This window comes from Falco rusticolus, chromosome Z (genome assembly GCF_015220075.1).
Source record: "Falco rusticolus isolate bFalRus1 chromosome Z, bFalRus1.pri, whole genome shotgun sequence".
Taxonomy (NCBI): domain Eukaryota; kingdom Metazoa; phylum Chordata; class Aves; order Falconiformes; family Falconidae; genus Falco; species Falco rusticolus.
In genome coordinates this window covers 79,401,645-79,425,175 of record NC_051210.1, presented here as the reverse complement: position 1 = coordinate 79,425,175, position 23,531 = coordinate 79,401,645, and the positions used below count along the sequence as shown (strand labels likewise).

At 47.1% G+C, this 23,531-nt stretch overlaps 1 protein-coding gene across 2 annotated transcripts in view; it reads right to left on the bottom strand.

Annotated features, from left to right (window-relative positions):
* The window catches only part of SETBP1 (SET binding protein 1), a 267,476-nt gene extending 247,581 nt beyond the window's left edge, over positions 1-19,895 (bottom strand). For both annotated transcript variants that reach the window (XM_037374076.1, XM_037374077.1), the window contains exons 1-2: positions 19,436-19,895; positions 2,257-2,917 (exon numbers count right to left, since the gene is read on the bottom strand). In XM_037374076.1, the coding sequence (XP_037229973.1) occupies positions 2,257-2,748 (492 nt within the window). In that variant the 5' untranslated portion in view covers positions 2,749-2,917; positions 19,436-19,895. The remainder of the gene's footprint in view (positions 1-2,256; positions 2,918-19,435) is intronic.
* Between the last annotated feature and the right edge of the window lie 3,636 nt (positions 19,896-23,531).

Below are 23,531 nucleotides of genomic sequence, written 5' to 3'. Positions count from 1 at the left end.
AGGGCCTGATCCTGCAACCCACAAGCTCAGAAGCAGTTACATGTAAAATCCCTTCAGCTGCAGGTTATTTACCATACTGGTGATGCAGACTGCAGGTCTCCAGGCATCAAACCCCTGGAGATCACAGCACTGGGGTCTTCCAGATCCCTGCTGGGGACTCCTCTGCCCCAGCCCTGGCTCAGCAGCTGCTGCACACAGCCGTTGGGTGTTATGCTAATGGATGTGCCGGTGCAGCAGCCCTCTCCCCATCTGCTCAGAGCATCCACCTGCTGGGTTGGTTTATTTTTTTGTTTTGTTTTAATGGCCAGATTAGGCCAGTGCTGTCCCAAAGCACTTGCAGCCTGTGCACAGGGTGTGAACACAGCACCAGCCAGCTCAGACCTTACAGAACAAGTGCAAGCTAGATGCAACCACATTTGGGCCATGTTCCACTTCCTTCAAACTCCTTATCTTTCTGCAATTAAAGTCTCACCCTGAGCATAACCACACTACACAAGGTGCCTTTTTTGTTGTTGTCAGGGTTATTTTATTTGCACCTAGCTTCCTTATAGTTAGCTTTATTTAACCTTTTTGGATGGCCACGTGAAGGAAAAAACATGCCTTCCATACCAGAGTGGGTGATAAATGCAAATGAAAGCTCCGATTTCTAAGCAGCCATATTCTCCACGGTCCATGCACAGCAGGCAGTGGTTTGCAATTCTTTTCTCCCTGCAGGGCCATGGAGAGGTTGCTTATGACAGACACCTTTGCTGTCACTGAGCATGGTCTCACACAACCACTAGTTCCCTTGAGACCTCTGCAAGCATTCAGGGAGGAAAGGGAAGTGGAAATAAGACATTGCTGGGTGCTAAGACAGCCCATCCCTCTCAAGAGGTGGGAAAAATCTCTTCTCAGTGTGTTATAGGGCCAAGCCTCTGCTGTGCCAAGAAGAGCTATTTTTTCATGCCTGTGGAGTATTCCATTTAGCACGATTCTAAGAAAAAAAAAACCAAAAAAACCCACAACACAACTTGATTTTTATTTGTTTTCTTTTTCCAAGTTCAGTTTCTACGAGATGTACTTTCAGAGTGAGCAGTGTTAATCACCCTGGGCTCTGTCTTTTGGCAATCAGCTTCCTCAAGGTTTCAAGTAGCCTTTTGAGCATCCATCAAGTGTATAAGGTATGGGAGAAGCAGGGACCTTCCACACAGTGAGGGATCCAAGCTGCATAGGCAGGAAAGCCAAGCCATGCCGTGAGCTCTAACCAGTGGGCACCTACATCCCAGATTGATTTGTCCAGGTTTGAGATACTCATGACTCATCAAATCTGAGTCCTTGTCTGAACTCATCATGACGCCCATGTATTACTAAAGAGACAGAAGTGGAATATTTGTACTGTGCTAAAGCCTCAACCCAACCAAAGCTCCTTTGTCCAATGCCTAGGAGAGGAAACGCCACTATACCCAAAATAACAGGACTAGTCACCAGGTGTCCCTCCCCTGACCAGTGCTGCTTAAAACATGCTAAATTTCTTTTAATACTAAGTATAGGGGACATTACTGAAAAAAAAATCAAGCCAACAACAAAAGGGTGCTCATGAAAACAGCTCATATAAAGAAAGGATTTTCTTTCTTTTCCCCTCCCTCTTCCACTCCATCACTAAATGAAAAAATAAAAAGATCAATTTTGACCGAAACTTAAAGTACCAAAAATTTCTCTCCAGAATGATATTTCAAGAAAATTATATGCATCTGAAAGAAAATGAGACTTATAATGGAAGTATTTTCTGAAGCATAACTATAGAGTTGCTAGGCACAATCAAGAATAATGGAGCCCTTCTCCCGGTATACAGGAATGGATTCAATTGTTTGCTGTGCACATACCTGTACTTTGAAAATGTAGTGGAAAGCTTTAACTGCCAAAAGGCTCGAGTATTAGCGCTAAGACACAAAGCGGTTTAGAAGTGGGTTTCTTCATTTATCGCTCATGTAATGATTAATCTTAAAATCTCAATTACACACAAAAATAGAAGAGGCCTGGCAGAACTATTGAACCCTTCCGAACTGGTTCACCTGAAGGATAGTTCAGGACCATCCCCACAGCGTACATGGCAGTGCAGGATGGTACCACTCTGTACTAGCTCCACCACAGCCAAGCCAGGCTTTGCAAACTTTGCAAAGGTTACGCCTTGGGCATAAACTGTTTGTGCAGGTTTAATCCTACCCTCTCCCTCTGCTTTCAGGAGAAAAGAGAAATACAGGAAAGAACAGGACTTACCTTCTTTCTGGAGTGTGATCTGTCCTCCTCTTTAGCTGCTTTGCTATTTTTCCCAGCTCTGGAAATCTTCTGCTCCCCAGACTGCTTGATGGTGATTTTGATCTCAGGAGGGCAAATATAGTTCTCCAGGTTCTTTGGGGGCTTCTTAGCTCTCTTGGTGGTCTGGATCTTTAGTTTTAAACTCCCCTCTGTGAAGTTAGCCTCCTTGATGGAAAATTCCTGCTCCTCCAGGCCATCTCCTGCCACCCATTTCTCGCTGTCCGCGTTGGAAGTGGAATCCACATCTCTCCCAGAACCCAGCTCATCCTCTTCCTCAGGCTCCAGTCTCTCACCACTCACCGGGATCCCTTTCCCCGAGCCCGCCGCAGGCAGCATCGTCTCCCCAGTGCAGCTGGAGGCAGGTGGAGGTTTCGTGGAGGTGACAGCAGCTGGCAGAAAATCTGCCTCACCCCCCCTTTGCCGGGAACTGCCCAAAGTCTCCCTGGGCTCCATAGCAATACCACAGTGCCCTGGAGTTTTATCAGAGGGAAGGGGAGTGCGGGAGGGGATGAGGAGAGCAAGGGCAGGTACGATCCCAGGGAATGAATGGTAACTGTGAGCCAAATTCAACGTCCCAATTGCCCAGAGGCTGCAAGGAGCTCAGAAGAGACCAAATCTGCCACTGTCAGAAGAAAGAAGAAAAAAGGAAGTTAGCGCGCACACACATATCAAATGCAAGTGTAGAGATAGCTGAAACAGGGCACCCTTGGGCTTCCCCTCCAACATCTCAAGTCCCTTCCTTATAGGAAAGTGGGAACCAAGGCTGGCCAGTACTTCTGAGGGCTGGATGTGGGATTGCAAAGCAAGGAATGATAACCTCATGTATTGCTAAATTCATGAAAATGGATATACAAACAAACAAAAAAACCCCACTGGCATATAAATGCCAACGCCTTCAACTCTGGACTTGGGAAATAAGCGAGGGGGCAACCAGCTCTCCATACTCATGAACCTCCTTGATACTTCAAAGTCCTCGCTGTCACAGGGGTTTTTAGAGGGAAAGAAAAAAATAGAGGCAGACACTTGCTTGCCTCAGGTTAAACAATAACCCAGCAATCAGAGCACAGAAAACATGGCGTCGCCCTGCGAGTCAGGCAGAGGAGTTTCAAACTCCTTATTTCCCCACTTCCCAGGTAGAAAAAGAGATGCCCTCAGCTGCCAGCTATTCAAAGGGAGGACATGACTGGATTATACTTCGGATTAATAGTTCATCACACACCGGGCCAGGCACACACTGTCTGCAGCCGAAGATGTTCCCTAGCATGCTGGAAATGCAGGAGGATTCACATGGGTCTTTTGCAGGACATATCAGGAACCCAAGTACTGAGGGCAATGGAGGAAGGCTAAATTCAGTACTTTCTAGAGTTTCTCATGCCCTTGGGTACCACTCATCTGTAGCAAAGGCTTGAATTGACTGAAGCAAAGCCTGTGCTCTCATCCTTTCGGATGTCAACTGTCTTTAAATTGCAGAGTGAACTCTTTGAGATGGAAGCACTTGTATTCAGGACATTACAAAGTCTTGGACAAAGTTAACAGGAAAAGCTGTGAATATTCAACTGAGGCAAAAGATGTATCACCCAATGACACAGAAAGGCTAAGACAAATGCCAAATATTTGTTAAAAAAAAAATGCACATAAGGCATTTTTAAAGGCATTGAGGTGCTTTCAAACACACTCCCTAAAATCCCCCATATAGCTACTGCACCCCACTCCCACCATGGCAAGTCAGTTTAGGCTACAAAATTAGCAGAAGGGCATCTCAGAGAGAAATGAAGATATTTTTCTGCTACTTTAGCAAAAACAGCTCCCTGGGAGGGGTCAGAGGAGTATCACATTTGGCATACAGAAAAGGAAACAAGAAGACACTGCCAGGAGTGGGTGCAGGGGTGCAGACCTACTCTTTCAGCAGTAGCTCCCTGCTAGATTAGCTCTGCTACCCTGCCAAAACCCACCCCTCAACCAACTGCAAGATCTGAGCACAGCCTGGGATTTCCCAAGTCATTCTTAGCAGCAATAAACCATAAAGGAGAAACAAAATTTCGCTACCTGTCACCAAACCGTAACAGCATTATCAGCATAACTACTCTAAAGCACAGTTCACCAAGAAAAATCACATCCTTGTACCACTGGCTTCTTTCTGCTTTTTAAAAATACCTTGCATGAGCTTAAAATTCAAAGAGAAGTAATAACAAGCACCTTTTATTAGTTATATAGCCACATTTCCACTGGAGTATGGCATGGGTCACTTGTCTGACCCTGACACATATGGCTACTAATGGAGAGTCCAAAGCATCCTAGAGCTTCATGAAATCATTTGGGTGACCTCCACCCAAGTCCCACCAGACACAAATTCAAATAAAGTTCCCATAAACAGCACAAGCTGACAGTCCAAGCAAGGAAAAGAGAAAAAAAAAAAAAACATAAACAAACAAAACCCACCAAAAAAAAACCAGAGGAAGCACTCTCATGCAGTCTGAACTGCCATCTGGCCTAAGAGGTGGCTTCTAAGCAGCGTAGCTCATAGCAGATAGAGGTACACCATAAAAACATTAACACTTCAGTAGCACATCTTTTGGCAATAGGGAAGAGACACATTCCCCAGAGCTGCTGCCACTGGTCTCATTTAAGGTGATGCTGAAGAGCTAACAGACCCAAGGTCTCCTGCACCTCTGCCTTGATTCACCCTCTGGTCGGTGAGCCTCTCCATTCCACCACCTATACAACAAGGATCACACCCACCTCACTCAAACTCACTACCCAGTGGGTTAGTTAATGCCCTTACATAGTTTTGAACCCAAGTGTTTACCACGTGGTAGTCATTAATTACTAATGAAATTAGTACATTAAATCCACCCAGTTGCACGGGAGCTGCTCTGCCTAATTGACCAGCCTTGCACCTTGCCTCTCCTTTGAGCCTATGGAGGTGATGGGAGTCAGGGTTACCTTCCTCTTCCAACCGGTCCAATAAAAATAAAAAACGAGGGGCGGGGGGGGGGAGGGGAGGAAAGCCCGTCCTGTTTGTCTGCCATTTCTCATCGTTAATCTCCTAGGAGAGGGACAAAATGTACACACGCTCCTGGGCTGCAACACAAACACAAGGTGGTAAAACCTCAGCGTTGCAGCATTCCAGGGAGTTACTGCTCTGGTATGCACGCATGTACAATGGGCACTCTGTGCTGGCCTCCGCCCACAGGCTTTTAACCTCTCTCGCTGCCGGTAAAAAAAGAGAAGGCTTCTGGCAGACACCAATCTAGCTCAGCAGGCTGAGTCTGCAGCCACCAAGGGCGCAGGGAAGGGACCGCAGCCACCAGCACAATGAACCAACCATTTGAGACCTTGTGTTGAATGGGATAAATGAACGAAAAAATAGTTGAATGAATAAAACTCATGGCTCTGAGCTGGGAAGGGTCTTTCAGGTTTTGAAGCATTGGGTAATGTTTTATGGAGGATGAATAAAAAGCCAGGTTTCTGCTCCAAAGGCTGATTGCTGGCCTTGGACCCAAGCTCTTGGGTCATGATGCTCAAACACTCATCCCCGCTTGGCTGTGTGCCTCCGGGTCAGTAGAAACAAGCAACAGATGAATAAAGTCATTGCATTACACCAGTGTCAGGTGAGTTCATGCCAAATCTACCTTAAAATCCCACTTACAACTATTGGCCTCCGGTTCTGCTGAGAGCCTGCAGATGGTGATATCACCAGACCCGCAGGTAGCAACAAACCCCCTTGCTGCTCAAACACCAGGCAGAATTAACTGGGTCATTGTTTTAGGTATCTCCTTACTCTCCTCCAGGGTTAATAGTTAAATGACTTGGGTGCAGGGACATTATACTTGTCTTTCTTGTTTGGGCAGGCTACCTGTGCTTTGACTAATTAGGAAACCTCACTTGAGGCTTCTGAACGTGTAACCTCTTCTGGAAACCTTCTGATCTCCCCTCTCCAGACAGCCAGGAGCAGAAGCGCTGGAGGGACAGTGATCAAGACTTTTTTTTTTTTTTTTCCTGCAACAGCTTTTCTGCCTTAGCTGGCAAAGTGCATATCTGGAAATCTAGGGAGGAAACTAACTAATTTTCCAGGAGACCTCTAGCTCTGTTTTAAACCCGCAAGAGGTGGGGCCTGTCTAGACTTTGAAGCGCTCACCCAAACTGCCCTTCCAGGCCTCGGAAGCTCACCAGCATCAAGATCTGTTCAATAAGCCACTACAGAGGCGTTTTACCATCCAAATTAAGCTCCCAGAGGGAAGTGTTACCGCTAGTAAGCTTCCTGCAGTCAAGTTAAATTTGAGGAAGATAATTCACAGGTGAATGACAACAAATTTCACAGAAGTTGGCATTAGCTCTTAATTAGAGAGAGATTCACACTTCCTCTGATAAGTACTGAGAAATAATCAAATGCCTGTGTGCTCAGCCTTGCTATGGATGCTCCTGTGTTTCTTGAGCACCTCAAACACACTTCTGGAGGCAAAGGCCTGAAGGACAAGACCTTCCTTTGGGTCATACTACGGGTATCCCATTAAGGGTTCTGAGTAGGCTCCCTTCTCCTGCCTCAGGCAACTACTCATGCTTGCAAGTATTCAGATGCCAGGGCTATAAAGTGATTAAACTGAAAATTTGCTGAGGACAAAAACAGATGTGAGAGCCCACAACAGGGGGAGAGAAATCCACCTATTAGGGATTCTCCAGGAAATGGAAGTGAGCATAACACTTGGCATGGCTTTCGCCCTAAGTGCAGGGGCAACCACATTAGTAACAACCAGATGTTGATGAGACAAGTGCAAGCAAGCCATGTTTTCGGCTGCCTAGCATTTGTGCTGCTCCTGATTTGCTCAAGCTCCAGGAGCACCAGCAGAGAGCTCAGAGCAGTATTAAAAGATGCTGCCCAAATCCCATAGTACACTACTCCCAACCACGGCTGTAACTACTGAGACTGCTTTTGTTTTACCCAGACTCCAAAATACCTTAAGATGAAAAAGCGAGAGAAAAAAAAACCCTATTAAATAGCTTCAGGTAAGGGGAAACTGAGGCACGAGTCTGGGATTGTGACAGTGAACTTCACAGTGGAGCTCGTATCTTCTTGAACCCTACCTCTGTCGTGTTGCCTTTGGATCTCACATTCTCTCATGTGACATACAGTTAAATCCCCAATCTCTTCAAAATATCAGAAATCCTGGAAGCCTCTTTACACTACATCTTTTTCAAACTGTTCACCACAAAGCACTGGAGACTATACAGCAACATTTAATGATGAGATATCACCTTTCACTCCAAAGACTCCCGGGTTGCTTCCTTGATTATACAAACCACTGCTGAAATGCAGCTGCCTCTGGGGCACAGGCCAATGGACAACCCGCATTACACCCCAGGGAAAGTTTTGGTCAGAAACTTGCTTTTATGAGAAGTGTCAGTGAAACTTCAGAATCCATCATAGGACACAAAAAACCAACAGCCTGGCATGCACCAGACTGCACTTGAACTCAGTTAACCCACATTAGGAATACTAAAAGAAAAAAAAAAAAAAAAAAAAGAATAAAAAAAAGAAAAAAAGCCCCACCTATTTCTTTATTATTTGCAAAAGTACTAGGAATTTTAAGCATGGTTGTGGTTGTGGTCTGAGTACTGCCAGATCACCAGCAGCACAAGTTTGATGCAGATCAGGGACAGGCATCTGATCAGGCTTCAGTTGGATGGACCAGAGCACCCAAGATGAAGGTTAAGCCTTTCTTCATGCCACTTGAAGGCAGTTCCAGCAGATAGGTAAAGCTTATGAGCCATAAAGCCAGTGTGGTGCCGACAAGTGACATAGTATGATGCAATACAAAGTCTGTTGAGATAAAATTAAGTCACTTCAAATTTTTTTTGAACAAATTTGAACCAGGAGAATGAGTTTATACTGGATCAGTATTGTGCACCAATAGTGTATTTAATCTCCCTCTCAGAACCCTAGAGCTAGATTTACAACATCTTCAGAGCACAGCCTTAGTTACTTCCTATGGCCATGGTACTCCGAAAGAACAGCCCAGCCTTGGCAGGGAGCTGGAAAAATGACTGTGACAGCTATCTTCCATCCACACTATAGATCGCATAGGAAACATCCTCTCCCTTTCACCCGCCTTGTGTCAATCAGGACAGAAACAAGGCAGAAGGACTTCCCTTTCAAGCAAAACAAATGAACGTCAGCTCTTAATAAAGAATCAGAGATGTCCTGGTGGTGCCCAAAACCCAACCAGGCACAACCCTGAGCATCCTTCCCTAGGTGATCCTGCACGGAGCCACGTGGTGGACTGGGTGATCTCCAGAGGCCCTTCCAACCCCAGCCATTCTGTACTTCTGGGATGTATTATTTGGCCTGCATCTCCAGTGCTGGGCAAATCAGTCTCTTTACTGCATGACAATTGTAAACACACTGCTAAAATTCCCAGCTATAAGGTATACCTGTATATAGACACACATAAAATAGATGTGAGTATACAACAGATACAGTATGAGATCCTCAGCTGCTAAGAATAATTGTGAGTGGATTGACCATATGTGAATGCCTGTAGTCCACAGATTACCTACAAAAATAACTAAGGCATGTGATTCATTAATAGGGTGAGTTAGAAGAGGAAAGGTGATTCCTCTCCCCATTGTCCCCCTGCCCCCAACACTGCTTTTGTTCAAGTCCTTCCTCCTCTGTCTCTGATTTTGCACGGGTTATGTGAGGAATTTCTCTGAGGAAAGGATGCAAGCTCTCCCAGGTGTGGTCTATCCAGACAAAAACAAGGAACAAGGATTAATGGCAGTTACCAGAACAACAGCAGAAATGTAATCTTCACTTGTTTCCATCAGATTGCCCTGAATCCAAGTGCTACCAGCCCTCTGCACCTCCAGCACCGTGACTGAATAATGCTGACTGATGGCTCTGTCTCGGTGTGCTCAAGCCCGGCAAAGGAAGCCAGGAAAAGCCACACTGGAGGGGAAAAAACAAAATAAACCAAAGATCTCTCACAGCCAGGTGAGGCTCAAGCCTCCCCCATCCCCACCCCACACCCTCCCCATGTTAAAGAGACAGAAATAAATGAGAGCCCAAGTATATCCGTAATTATAGAGGCATGTAAGTGTGCACATTACACATGTGTATATCTGTCTTCTCAACATAGAGACATTAAAAGTAGATTATGGAATAATATTTGACTCCATAATTAGGTTTGAGACTCCATAATTAAATCAGATAGTCACCTTTCTGTGCAAGTAACTAACTATCATACAACGCTGAAGGGAGAGCCAACTAAATGATTAAACAACTGACACGGCCATAAATCACAAGGCCCATAAAAGCAATACTGCCCAAGGTACAGCTGTGGCAACAGCCAGCGTAGCAAAGCACGCATCTGCAGTAGGAGGAGAGATGCCCATCAGGCTGCCCAAGGACTTTTACAAGCTCCTGCCTGAGAACAGTGTCAAGGTTTTATAAATCTGCTCGCTCACAACCTAAAGCTGTATCTGGGTGTTGGGGAAGCAGGTATGGTCATCAGACCTATAAACACCTCCTCATGCTGATTTCTGGTCTCTAAAGGACCAGCTTCCCCTCGCTTATGCCCTCCGAGGCCAACACTGCTGCAGGACTGCTCTAAAGCTGGTCTCGGTTCACTGGATTTACACCTCGGAATCAAGGAATAGCGTTTGATCCTAATGACATCAGGAGTTGGCATGTCATTTTTACCCATCACCCTTGTGAAGATTAGTCCTCCAGGGTGCTAGAAAGCAGGATGAGATGCCAGCTGTTCTCATTACAACACAAAAAGCCAAGCCAGGAGATTTGCCTTTGTAAGGTCAACACCAGCTTGCTGGAGCTCCCAGGCAAAGCATCATCGCTCTCAGCAGGATGTATAATCAAAGGTGATTCCTGAGATGATCCAAGAGAATACTCCGAGCATGCTGCTGGACGCAGCAGTGTGTGCCACTACAAGGACAAAACTTATTCCATTAAAAACAGCCATAAATCTCTTTGGGGTAAAGTGTCAACGTCCATGAGAAGGGGACCGCAAATGCTTGCTCCGTTCTAGCCAGCTCTTGCCAACCACACCATTCTGGAGGTAGTGGCAGCCACCTGAGGCTACAAATGGAAAGGTTTATGGGTATTTAAGGAAAGGTTGTTGGCACAGAGCTCAGCCACAGAAAGCAAACCCCTGCACAATTCCATCATCTGTGTCACCAAACTTTCCTAGATCGACTGCTTTTGGAGAGCTGCCATCAGACACAGTAGCCTCCTCCAAACACCATCATGGTGGGGCAATAATCTCTCCTCCCTCTGATCAAACATTTCCCTCTGATAAGCACCCTGAAATGTGTGGAAAATGATTTCTTTGCAGAAATCATTAGCGAGAGGTTTGTTTTTATTTACTGCTGCTGCCCCAGGACATCTCCTTCCTTTTATTTTCCCTCCTCCATTATTTCCTCCATTATTTCATTTTCGCTTGCACAAGTGCCAAATATACCAGATTTCCCTCCCTTCAGGAAAAACAAAGAAATAAATAAAATAAAACAACACATCTGATAGGGAACGAAGCAGGTCTTGGCTCTGCATCCTTTCCTCAGAGTCATAAGTGATGGTACAAGGAGGACCAAAAAGGCTGCGGTCCAGGATCTATCCTGTGCCCAGTCTAGAGGCTGTACAAACAACACATCCCATGTTACTCAATTCTGCACGCTTCAGATGAGGCTAGGAATAAGAAAGGTTGGACTTTGTCCATGCAGGCTTGCCCTGTGTACTTCCATGCTGAGTAAGCAGTGGTGTCTTTTTTGGTGCTGTGTAATGTCCCAAGCATCCCCAGCATCAAGGACTGTGGGAAAACAGGGCATACAAAGGGCATGCAAGAAGAAGAGCAACAATCTGGCATATTTAGAGAAAGGCATTGAGACTGCTTTGCCTTGCAGAAGGTATCACTCTCTCAGCTTTGAGGGAAGAGAGGGTGTCTGGGTCAGGCAAGATAAGAAATGCCCTTAAAGCCTCATGGATTGCAGAAGAAAAGGCAGCAGGCAAAAGCAGCGCATGACACAAGTGGACATGGCTGGAGGCATGCGTGGCAAAGAGCAGCCCAGGGTGCTGAGACAGTGATGTCAAGAGGCATAAATGTTAGTCAGAAGTGCTGGTGGGAAGGCCAGAAGGCAGGAATAAAGGCAAGATAACTGGCAGATGCTCTGGACAAAGGAAAGGAGGAGCTTTGCCTCTAATGAGGATGAAGAGGAAGCAGTTACAGAAGTGCTGGGAGAAGTTGAGTCAGATGGGAGATAAGAGCCTGCTGAGTATCCACTTGCTGCTGAAGGAACTGCCTCTCTAGCTCAACTACTTCACTGAGCTCTTTGTGTGGCATTGCACACATCCAGCCCCCTCCCAGGGAGCACACAGGATCGGGAGCACCACATTCACAGCTCTCATCCCTATTCCAGCAGGACCAGAGGGTTTGGGTTGTTATTCCCTTGTAACACCACTGACTTCAGGAGGATGTTAAAGGTTGGGATGGGGTCAGAATTTGGGGGAAAACAAGGTCAAGTCAGTCATGGTGCCCCCTTTCCCCATATGATGAGACATATGGGTCTCTCTTTCCTAGTGTGAGTGCTTCACTTAGGTCCCAACCGAGCAAAGTCTGGTCTGTGGGTTCCGATGGGGTCAAAAGACCCCTGAACTGGGGCATCCATACCAGTGCTCCCCAGCTGGAGATGAATGCAAGTTTGAGTAGAGTCCTAGTTCCTACCTAGGGCCATGCTGCAGCTTATTGTTATTTTAATTGTTGCTCACACTATTTTTTTTCAGAGGTTTTCCTTAAGGGCCCTGGGAGGTCTGTTTACTGAGCTAATCCTGAAGAAAATGTTCTGGCCTGAAAGCCACCCTTAAAAAGCAGCATGTTTTAAGACCAGATGTGTCTTCAGCTCTGATAAAAGCAGGGCCTATATTTCTGTAACTACCTCCTATAACACAGAAATGGGATCTAATGTAACCAACACCTACAGCAAATGCCATTTATGACACTTATCCAGCAGGATTTGTAGGGACAGTGCCTCTCTCTTTAAGGTTGAAATATCTCCATCAACTTTAGGATGCCTACAGTGACACTTTGAATTTGTCATGGCATCAGAAACCATGACCTCCATATTTTTTTGTCCCACTCACACCCCAAAAGCAGACAGAGGCTTTCAACAAGCCCTATGTTTATACCCATTTATCAGCTCAAAGTCCAGCAGGTTAGACTGCTGCCCTGTTTAAAAGCATGTGGTTAGAATAATTCAAAAGGGAAAACTGTTTCCTCTTCTTCCTCCACTCTCATTTTTTTTCTGAATAAATTTGAAAAGAAAAAAGAAAAAGAAAAAGAAAAAAGGAACAACTGACAGCTGGAGAGAATTTATTCAACCTTTCAGGAAGAAAGTTGTCATCCAGCAAACAGAAAGCATGACATATTTCAGCCCATTAGGTGAGGGTTTATGGAAGTTACAAGGATGTAAATATATGGGTTAATATTTAAAACTGTTTTTCAACTGTAGGAACAATGGGCACGTATAATAACACTTTACCCAGATGCCTGCTATAATACTTTATATCTATACAATCCCGTTTGAACACTTACTAAACACCCCCAGTTAAGCTTCATGTCTCTGATCCCTTCTGAAAAAGAACCGAAGAGTTCAGCATAGAATTATTCCTCTGTGCAGAATTCTGTTGAATCCTGCTATAGAGCTCCATAGGAAGGTTTTAGAGAAAAAAAGATATTTAAAAAAAAAAAAAAAAGAAAAGAAAGAAAAAGAAAAAACTACAGGAAGGATTTCCTTGTCTAGCAAACTAATAGGATTTTGGAGGAGTTTTGTGGAAACCCTGTTGTATTCTCCAAAGCCAAAAATGTATCAAGACTCAAGGAGAGGTAGGCATGGATCACAGCATTGCTCCAGAATCTGCTGGGTCTGGAAACACGCAGGGAAGTTAGGCCAGTGTCCAAGTCTTAGAAATCACATCAGTAGGTTATTCAGGATATGTGGATTCATATGGAGGAAAGACATGCCTGTAACACCTTGCAGCTTGACCTCTGGTTTGGGTATCATAATTTTCTCCCTTCCATCTTAAAACCAACTTCTCCATCTGCTAAAATACCAGGACAGGAACAGAATGATTCATTGCATACATATATCTCTCTCAGTTTTAAAGGTTAAGGCTAACAAAAATTTCAAAGTAACATAAAACCTCAGGCTTCCGATCTTTCACCCATCTCTAATTTTGAGGTATTTAAGTGAGTCCTGGGTTACCCCACACTTGCCTACCACACATTCTTCTGAACAGCTTTCACAAGCACTATTACTGGAGATACCGTACTACAGTAGAGGAAACTTTGCTCTCATCTCTGCCTCATTCGTAGAGCTCTTAACTGCCCAGAACTGCAGAGCACCCCTTACGGAAGCAGGAATCCACTCCTTCAGAGGCAGTGAGGAGCTAGGTAAGCCACCCCGTGACAGCATTTAGCCACCACCCCAGCACCCCACTCTGCCAGGCACTTGCATCCCAATATACCACGCACTGCAGTGCCAAGCCTCGGGCCATGCTGTGCTCTGGTATTCACCAGGGCAGGTCAGAGCCTTGCCACCACCTTCTGACCTCACATTTGAATGGAAATTGGTGTCCTCCTGCATGGCTTTTCCACACGTTGAGCTTGCTTTCAAAAAAATGCATCACTCACCAGCCCTGCAAGGGGAAGGCAACTCAGGCTCATCCTTACCATTTGTACAACTGCTTTTTTCCCTGCAAGAGCCCTGTGCTGGATGGACACATGTATGAGTCCCGCCACTTTCCCTACTCATAAGTGAGAGTAAACCTGACCCTGGGATCTGTGAGCAGCACCAGTGACCCTATGCCTAGAGCACTTCTCTGGCCACCTTTCCTGCTTTGTCACCCACGCTTCAGCCCCATCACTTTCCCCTTTGTATCCAAAGTCAAAAGGGTCTTCATCACACACCGACAAGAGCATGAGGTGTTGGGAGGACAGCCAGCCCAGCAAATATCATAGAGACACAGAAGCCTGAAACCTTGCTAAGATCTCCAGCTAGACTTGGAAGTAGACTAGAGCCATAAAGATCATAATCAAGCCTGGATCAAACCCTCTCAGTCCTCAGAGTGTTTAAGGTCCAGAGTTTCGATGTGGCCTTTTGGAGACAGAGGTGACTAACCTGAGAACTTTTCAAGATTTTCAAGTTCATAAAAGACAACAAAATCCTAAATGAAATAATGTCAGAAGATCGCTTTTCATATCCGACTGCCCCACCGCTTGGATAAAAGCTCATCATTATGTTTGGCCAATCTGTGCTGCAAAGTAAATCCAACTCCAAAGGGGCAAAATAGCCCCTAACTCTGCTCCCTCTCAAAAGCTGACAAACAGATAGTACCACCCCCTGCTTCCTTCACACATTTCCTCAGCTCTGAAAGACAAGCTGCATTACTCTTAGACTGCTTTTATTCAACTCAGGAAATTATTTTGCCTTCCTTTTTGTTATGCTGCACCTATTTACCTGCCTCCCTTTGCTTTTTCTATGACCAGCTAAACGTGAATGCAGAACCTAGCTGCCTGTTGGGGAGCTGTGCTTGCTCGCAGCATCCAGCAGAATCTCTAAGCAGGTCTAAAGACTCAATGAACTTCTGAAGCCACATCAGGTGAACCTTTTATGTTGGGAAAAGGAGAAAGAAGCTGTCTCTAAGGCTTGGAGTGTACCTCAGAAGCAACTGTGCTATCACAGGCTTGCAACCTGATTTCATGTCCTTATCAGAAGGCAAAGTAGTCCTAACCAAAAGTTTGGAAATGGTTTTGAGATCTGACGGTCCCCCCAGGCTAAAACCTGGAGTTGAGGGCTTTTAAAGCCCATCTTTAATCAAGATGACAATTTCCTAAAAGCATGACTCATTTTATTTCCTTAACAGTAATAACAGGAAAGAAAACTTTTTTTTTTTTTTTTTACAAGTTGGAAATAGAGAAAGTAATGAGAAAAGAACCTATAATAGCAGCAAAACTAGTCCCGATAGAAACCACAAGTCCGGCAGCAAAACACTGGGAACCTTCTCCACTAAAGTTCTCCCACAGACTCTGGCCTTTCCAGCTAGTCTTTGGACTAGCTCTGAACCTTGGATTGCGGCTGCCCTAAGAGCACCTGAACTTCCCAGCAGCGAAGCTCGATCTTGTTATGGATTTCATTTGACCATCTTACTAATTTTTTTATGCACAGATTTGCTGCTCTTGTCTCATTATCAAATGCGCACTTAATCGCAGCCCTTCCACACTCAAAACCCTGTGTGCCTACATGTTAAGGTAGGCAAAAATGACATGCTGGATTTTCTGAACATGGATTAAATCCTGTTCAGTTGGCCTTACTGCTGGACATGCATCATGGAGCACATTTTGGCAGTTATTAATGCCGCCTTTCAACATCATCGCAGACTCACAGATCACAGATACTCCAGAGATGGGTAGTTAACGGGGAGCAAGAAAAACTGCCTAGGCATATGGTTAAACAAATCAGTCATCAATTCACTGGGACAGCTTTCATTTCCATCACAGCAATCTGTTGGATCCCAGAACTGTTTTTATGTGGTTCATTAGACAATAGCCTTTCTTGCTACTCGTTGGGTCAAGAGTCAAAATTGCTGTGTAATTGCAAGTCTCGGAGCACAAGGCAAGAGTTTTTCAGTCCTGGAGGGTGTTGTCCAAAGGGGAAAGAAAACAGAAGGGAAAGATTATGTGTGAGCAATTGAGCCCTACTGAGAGGGCAAAAAAAGTCACTGAAACTGGGATTAGCCAAATCTTGTAACAGAAAACAAGAGTCCTGTTGGTGAGCTGGCACTCTGCACCTAAGAGATGTACATGCTTGTGAAAAGGAGCTCAAAGGGTGGGTCAAAACAGAGCGGAAGAGGAGGTTAGGCAGCATCCGAAGCCAAAAAAATGATGGTTGGACCCTTTCAAGCGTTTATCTCCTTGAGTTGATTAAGCACGTGGCAATAGAAGTTGTTAAAAAAAGAACAGTTCCCAACTTAATCAAAGTACATTATTGGAAATGATACTGAGCAACCTCAGTAGAGAAACACAGTAAATATCCCGTGAAGCTAAATGGCTCAGTTATGATTATTATTAATAATAAATCATGGCCACTGTTTCTTTTGTTTGCCAACAACTAGCATAGTTGATGGCTCTGCACAAACCTAACACACCATTTTATTACATTTCAGAGAGTGCATCCTCCTAAAATGATAATGTGTTAATAATCTATGCTGGGCTTTTTGGCAGGAACCAAAGAGCTCAAACAACTTGAAATAACATCAGCAAAAAATTATTTATTCCCCATCCCTAGCTGCAGAGAAAACAGAGGTTTTCTTGGCTCAGTTACTTTTCAATAGATTTCTGGTTTCAATTAAAAGTTTGAGTCTGAGAAGTTAAAAAAAAAAAAAAAAAAAGCCAGTAAGAGATGGAGAGAAGTCTCCATTCACTGAGCGTTCCTGCTTCCCCTCCTCCCTGCTTTTACATAACCCTTCTGAGATAAAAGCAGAGACTAAAGTACAACTTCATTATTTGGGAGGGGGGGGGTGGGGGTGTTTCTCGTTTCAGCTCAAAAACTAAATGGAGATGAAAAAAGTTTCTCTTTAGAGTGGAAGGAGCTGCCAACCGAGGGGAGTAATCCCAGCACAGGCTGAAGAAGCGTGGAAAGGTGTGCATGAAGCAGCCGCTTGCACATTTTTCCCTGATAGGCATTTTTTCTCCTGTCTATGATAAAAAAAGAATGTCCTAGACACTTGTTTCCTCAGGTCCGCGCTATCACTGGCTAACTATAGCCGGCTGATGATATCGCTCCTGTAGCCTGAGCCAAGGGAAGTCCTGGCTGCAGGGGCTGTGGGATCAATAATTGTTCCCATTTGGGTCCATCATATTCAGCAGGGGATTGGATTTGCCAGCAGTCCTTTCCCCCTGAAATCCTCCTGTCAGTATGCAGAGGCTCCCATTACTTTCCCTGACAGCAGAGGACTAGCAGGCTCAGCGCTTTGCTGGCCTCGCACATCCTTTGCTCTGTGACAGATGGACACAGAAGGCAGCACGGCGGGTCCCCCCCTGCCTGGTACGACCACCTCGGACCCACGCCTAATGAAACACCTCTGCTTGCAGGGGGAGCAGCACTGCCCGCTGCTCCCCTTTGCCCCCCGCCCGTACCCTCCCCGTTCGCTCGGAGCGGACCCCTCCCAGTGCCGGCTGGCCTTGCTCACGGCAGCCGCCGGCCCACAGCCCCAAGCCCGGGTCGCGGGGCGGGGGGGGGGGGGGGGGGCATGAGGGGGTGGTCCAGCCCAGCATCCTCCCCATGCACACACCCCACATCCTCCTCCCGCGCAGGGAAGCTCCTTGCATCTCCCCCTGCAAACCCTCCCGGGGATGGGGTGGGGGGCGCACGGGGGGGGGAAGGGGTGTCGCCCCCCCGGTGTGTGTGTGTTCCCCTCGTAGGCGACCGCTCCCCGGTGGCGAAGTGGCCTTTTAGCATCCGGCGTCAGGCCCGAGATTATCAGTGCTGTTTAATTTGAAGCGGAAACGAATCGGAAATCCTTCTCTCAACTGCCTTTTTAGACACATAAATATACACACACAGGCAGGGGCGGGCAGCGCAGGGGACCGCCGGTGCCCGGTGTGATGCACGCACTCACACAGACACTCACACTCACACTCACACACCGGCAAACAAGGGCGGGAGGGGGATCCGTGTCCCCCCCCACCCTCGCCTAGCTAGAGGGACCCGATTTCCCAGTGGCCACCCGGCAAGGAAGGGGGGTGTATGAGTGTGAGTGTGAGTGTGAGTGTGAGCGCCCGTGCCCGGAGGTGGGCAGGGAGCCTCGCGCCAGGGTTGGAGTTGACAATAGCCGCCCGCGGCTGCAGGCTGCGTTTTGCGCCCTCACCTCCCCACCCCCCCTCAAAAAAAAACAAACAAAAAAACCCCCCAACAACAAAAAAAAAAACCCCACCCCCCAAAAAAACCCCAAACCAAACCCAAACGACACCCCCAACACCACTCCGCGATAATATCGGCGATACCCAAGCCGCCCAAAGCTGAACTTTCACCCGGGGAGGGGGGGGGGGGGGGGGGGGGGGGGGGGGAGAGGGGCCACCGGGGTCCCGGGGGCGGCAATCACCGGCTTATTAATAACCATTATCAACGCGCCTCCACCGAGCAGGGGGGGCGGGGGGGAATGGGGGGGCCCACAAGGCTAATTACTCCCCCTCCTTCTCCCCCATATCCCCACCTCCCCACACACTTTTTTACTCCCTCAAATTGCCGCTTTGGGGGGCTGCGTGTCCTTTTCAATGTCAAAAGGAGCGCGGGGCCGCGGCGGCCGCCCCGGGGCAGCCGGACCCCCGCGAACCCCCCCGCCCCCTCGGGGCAGCCGGGCCCCCCGGTCCCCCAGCGCCGAGCACCGCCGCGGACCCCGCGCACTCACACACACTCACACTCACACACACTCACACGCTCACACTCACACACGCAGATCCCCATAAGGTTACAACGTTGCTCTCTAGCTCCACTTAACCTGCAATTTACGAAGGAGGGGGGAGACACTCCCCCCCCCCCCCCCCGCACACACATCGCTGCCACCAGCCCCTGGCACCGTTGGAGAAACATACATAGGATATCAAAGGGGGGTGTGTGTGTGAGAGAGAGAAAATGGGGTAAATACATTATACAAACTCATAAAAAAATTGCAACCCCTTCCCAGCAGCTCGGTCTTACCCGCCCCCCCCCCGCCCCCCCCCCTCCCCAGCCACACACATACACCACCACCACCCCCCAGCCACAAAGCACGGGGAGGGAAGGGGTCGGAGGGGGAGAGAACTCGCATGCATTGCACAGCAGAGAAATGCCCCCCCCCGCCCCAAAGGAAAAAAAAAAAAAAAAGACCCTTTTCCGCGCCATTGCGAAGTCACAACACGAAAAAAAGGAGACGACATTAACTTTTGCATGCGGAGGGGAAAAAAGGGGGGGGGGGGGGGTGAGAAAAAAGAGAGAGGGGTAAGACCCTCCTGCAATCCGGATCATCAAGACAGACCTTTCCTCGATGGCTGAGGGGTTTTTTTGTTGCCTTTTTTTTTTTTTTTTTTCCTTTACTAACCCATATCCCCAAAACGGCAGCGGGGGCTTCTTAGCAGCTTCCTCTTCTTCTTTCTTCCTCCTCCTCCTCCTCCTCCTCCCTCGGATTTCCCCCCTTCTTGTCTCTTCTCCTTTTAGATCCCGGTTTCAATCCCTCGCCACAGCCCCCAAAGGTGCTTTTGCTTGTGTTGCGGCAAACCCATGGCGGTGTTCATCTGTCAGATTAGGGGAGCGCACGGCCGCGCAGCACACGCAGAGCGGAGAGGGAGGGAGGGCGGGGGGAGGAGGGAAGGCACCCGGGGAGAGGGAGATGGACGGACAGACAGACAGCTCGATAGATAAATGATAGCTAGATAGATAAATAGAGCCAGATAGAGCGAGAAAGGGGGGAAAATGGCGTCTTGGAAGCCGGAATCCCGGAGTAAATCAAATTAACACGCTGCACCCAGAGCAGTCCCAGCTAATTTTAGCAGGATCCAAAATAAAATGAAAAGGAAAAGGGGGGTGGGAACGGGGGGGTGGGGGGGAGGGGGGGTAGAAAGGAGGAGAGGGGGAAGGGGGGGGGGGAAGAGGGGAAGAAAAAAAAAAAAAAGGAAGAAAAAAAATCAATTCACTGGATAAAATCCTGGATTTGAAATCGATGGAGCTTGTTTCTGGCTCTCTCGCTTTTTCTTTTCTTTTCCTTTTTTTTTTTTTTGTTTTGGAGGGGGGGCTTTTTTTTTTTTTTTTTTTTGCTTTCTGTTTGTTGTTGTCGGTTGTTTGGGGGCCTTTTGAAGGGCGGGGGCGGGCGAGGTGAGGGAGGGGGAGCGTTTTCAGTTTTGCTTTTCCCGGCGACGAGTTGTTTAAAAAAAAAAAGAAGAGAAAAGAAAGAGCAAAAACCCCGCGAGGAAAAAAGGGCTGCTTTGGCGGCGAGGAAGCTGTTCCCTTTATCCCGGCTCGCTGCGCTCCGGAGCGGGCCGCGCTGGTGCCGGAGCTCCGGCGGGCTGCGGGGCTGCGGCCGCCCGCTCCCCCCGCCGCACCGCCCCGCGCCGGGCCGGGCCGCGCCGGGGGAGGGCAGGGGGAGGCGGGGGAGAAACACCCCCTCCTCCTAACGGGCACGGGAGCGATGCTCGCACACTCACACACACAGGCAAACACGCGCAGGCACACCACCCCCCTCCCCGCGGGGAGCGCACCCTCGCAAAGGGTGCGTCTGGGGGCTGCTTTTTGCTCCCCGCTGGATTTTCCTTTCTCTGTCTTTTATTTTGTCTTTTGGTCTGGTTCCCCCCCTCCTCTCTCTCTCCCGCTCCCTCCCTGCAAGGGGCGGTGATTTGTTTAAGCAGATCCGAGGGCTGATGGCTCCGGTCTCTCTCTCTCTTTTCTCCCGCTCGCTCCCGGAGTCCTGCAGCACTGGCGGGGGGGATAAATGGTAATGATCGGGCACACAGACACACAGACACAGACACACACAGACACACAGACACACACAGACACGGACACACACTCGGTGTGGCTGCAGTGCTCAGCCCTGGTTAATGCACTCAACAGTGCCACTACCTGACACAACAGCAGCAGTGATGGGGGAAGGGGAGAAAAGGCAAAGAAGGTGAGAGCCAGGTTAGTGGTATTTATCTCACTCCTATCTCAATCTTTCCCCACCCAACACGCCCCCCCTCGCGCCCCCCCCCCCCCCCCCTTACTCCCCCCCTCCATCCTTCTCACAGCACAGGCCCTGCAGGCTCATGACATATGCGGGAGGTTTTGGGGCTCCACTGACTGATGTTCAGACCTGAGGTGAGGCATCCTTCTCCGGGAGAGACAAGCAAAGACTCCCAACACCTCTTTTAACGATTAACACCACCCCCCCACCATCTTTCAGTATGAAGTAGTAATGGTGCCCGAAACACAGCACAAATTCAGCTCCAGGCCAGTGGCGCTGTGCAAAATCCAAGCCTTGGGGCTTTTGCTTTCCCATCCTTGCTCTGCCAGCGGTCTGGATGATGCTGCCGTTTGGGTTGCCAGTTTGGCAAACCTTTACTCACAGGACTAAATTGTTGGCTTGCCTGAGTAATCATGCAGGAGATGAGGAGGAACTCCAGAAAGGGAAGGTTTGTGGGATGGAGCTGTGGAAGTGTGCTGATGGGTGAAGGTAACATTGTGGGTGAGTGGGAAGCACCCCCGTGGATACCTCTGCATGTTTGAGCCCTTGCAGAGATGGTGCCACAGGGATCCCTGTCCCAGAGTGCTGCAGGAGGTTCAAAGTATACCAGGTTGCTCCCCTTTGCTCTGGGACTAATGGTAACCTCAGGCCATCATCTGAGTGACCTGAATTCGGGGTTCAACTGATGCAAGGACTACCTGGGTTGACCCCTACTAGCCATGGAGGCTTATTCATGTGCCACAATCCCTTAAATGCATAGCAGCAGATCCAGGACACAGGTCCTAGTCTAACACCGGTAGGGCAGGAGAGCTTTTGCCAGTGTAGCCCTCACAAACCCAGCTATGGGGGTGAGTATCTGCCCTCAGCCCCACCGTGTTTCCTTACACTTTCTGGGAAAAAGTTCCTTGACAAGAAACACTCCAAGCCATTATTTCCCTTTATATCTCTCCTTATGACTCACCTCTACTGTGACACCTACAAATCCCAAAGTGAGGAGCTTGGGTAGATTCAATGGGCTGTACCCGTCTTCCCACTTCCCTTTCCTCCGGCATCTCTCCACTGATAGGAGAAAACAAATAAATCAATAAAATATATAAAAATCCAATGACCAATCCCACCTCCATCCCAAACAAATAGGCAACTTGGAAACTCTTGCATCGGAAATGTCACACTGAAAACGTTGACATTTCTGATGGAAAACAAACAAGAATTGTCCTTTTGAGTCAGGGCTTTGCAATGGAAGGGAGGCCTGTTTGTTTAAATTAAATCACCCAACTGGAGCTAGATTTTGTCATTTTGTATCCAAATGAAACAAAGTCTCAACATTTCTTTGCTGAGCTGCCAATGACATTTTCTTGTGAAGTATTTTGATTTTGAAAACTTCTGGCAGGTAAACTCTGTGCATTGAAAAGAGACGTTGACCATCGCCTTCCTCCTTGGAATAAGCTGACATATGGTTATGAAATAATTAGCTTGACTGGATTAATGCAGAAAAACAAACAGTGGACCAAAAAACCCCAAACAACAAAACAAAACCCAAACACTTTTGATTTTGCTTTGTTACAAAATAGCCTTTTGCTTATATTTATGAGGTTTATGATAAGAAGCGTTTTGTGAGCCTTTTGCTCATTTTATCTTGTAATTCTTTTCTTCTGGAGAGTATACCTATACATATATACATAAGCAGTCCCACTTAAATCATTTCAAACTGAGAAGTTCAATTTGGGAAGCAATCAAGATAATGACTTATTTAATGCTCACTTGCTTTGAAAACATGGGGGAGTCTAAAAAATAATAACAAAAAAAGAAGCCATAAAGCTACCAAAGCAAGGTTTTGATTCACCCGAAGTTATTTTTAGGCCTATCTTATGTATAACTGGAAAATAATAAAAAACCCACACCTGGTTACCTGTAGACCTCAAACTCTGAAAAGACCCATCAGGATACATTTCATAAGCAGAAAAAGACCCCTACCTTTGAGCAGTCACCTTGTAGGACATGTGTGCGTAAATCATTGTGGATCAAGGTTGACATCAAAGGTTTTCTTACCTACGGTTTTGCCTTCTAGATCTAGAACATTTTTCTTTTCTTAAAAAAATCTCTGCTCCGTGTCAGGGAGTTCGTACAATGTAAGTGGATAATCTGAAAAAGGAAATTTCCTCTCTTTGTTCTTTCCACTTAAAAAATACTGTGGTGTTCATAAAGTTGGTTTCTTTCCCGCAGTGGACCTGAGATGAGTTTCCTATTTGTGTCTAACAATCTGTACATAACCTTGACTGCATGAGACAAGCAGATGTTTTATAATGAAGGTTATGAGCCCGTTATTTTTATAGAAATAGCATATTGAGTTAAATATGTATATAAGTCTTTCTAGGTTCAAGGTATGAACTAACGTTATGCAGAATTATTGGGTGATTTGTAAGTTAATGTGAAAGAAAAAGAATGTATCTTTCAAGGCCCCCAGTAAAACTCTGGTAAT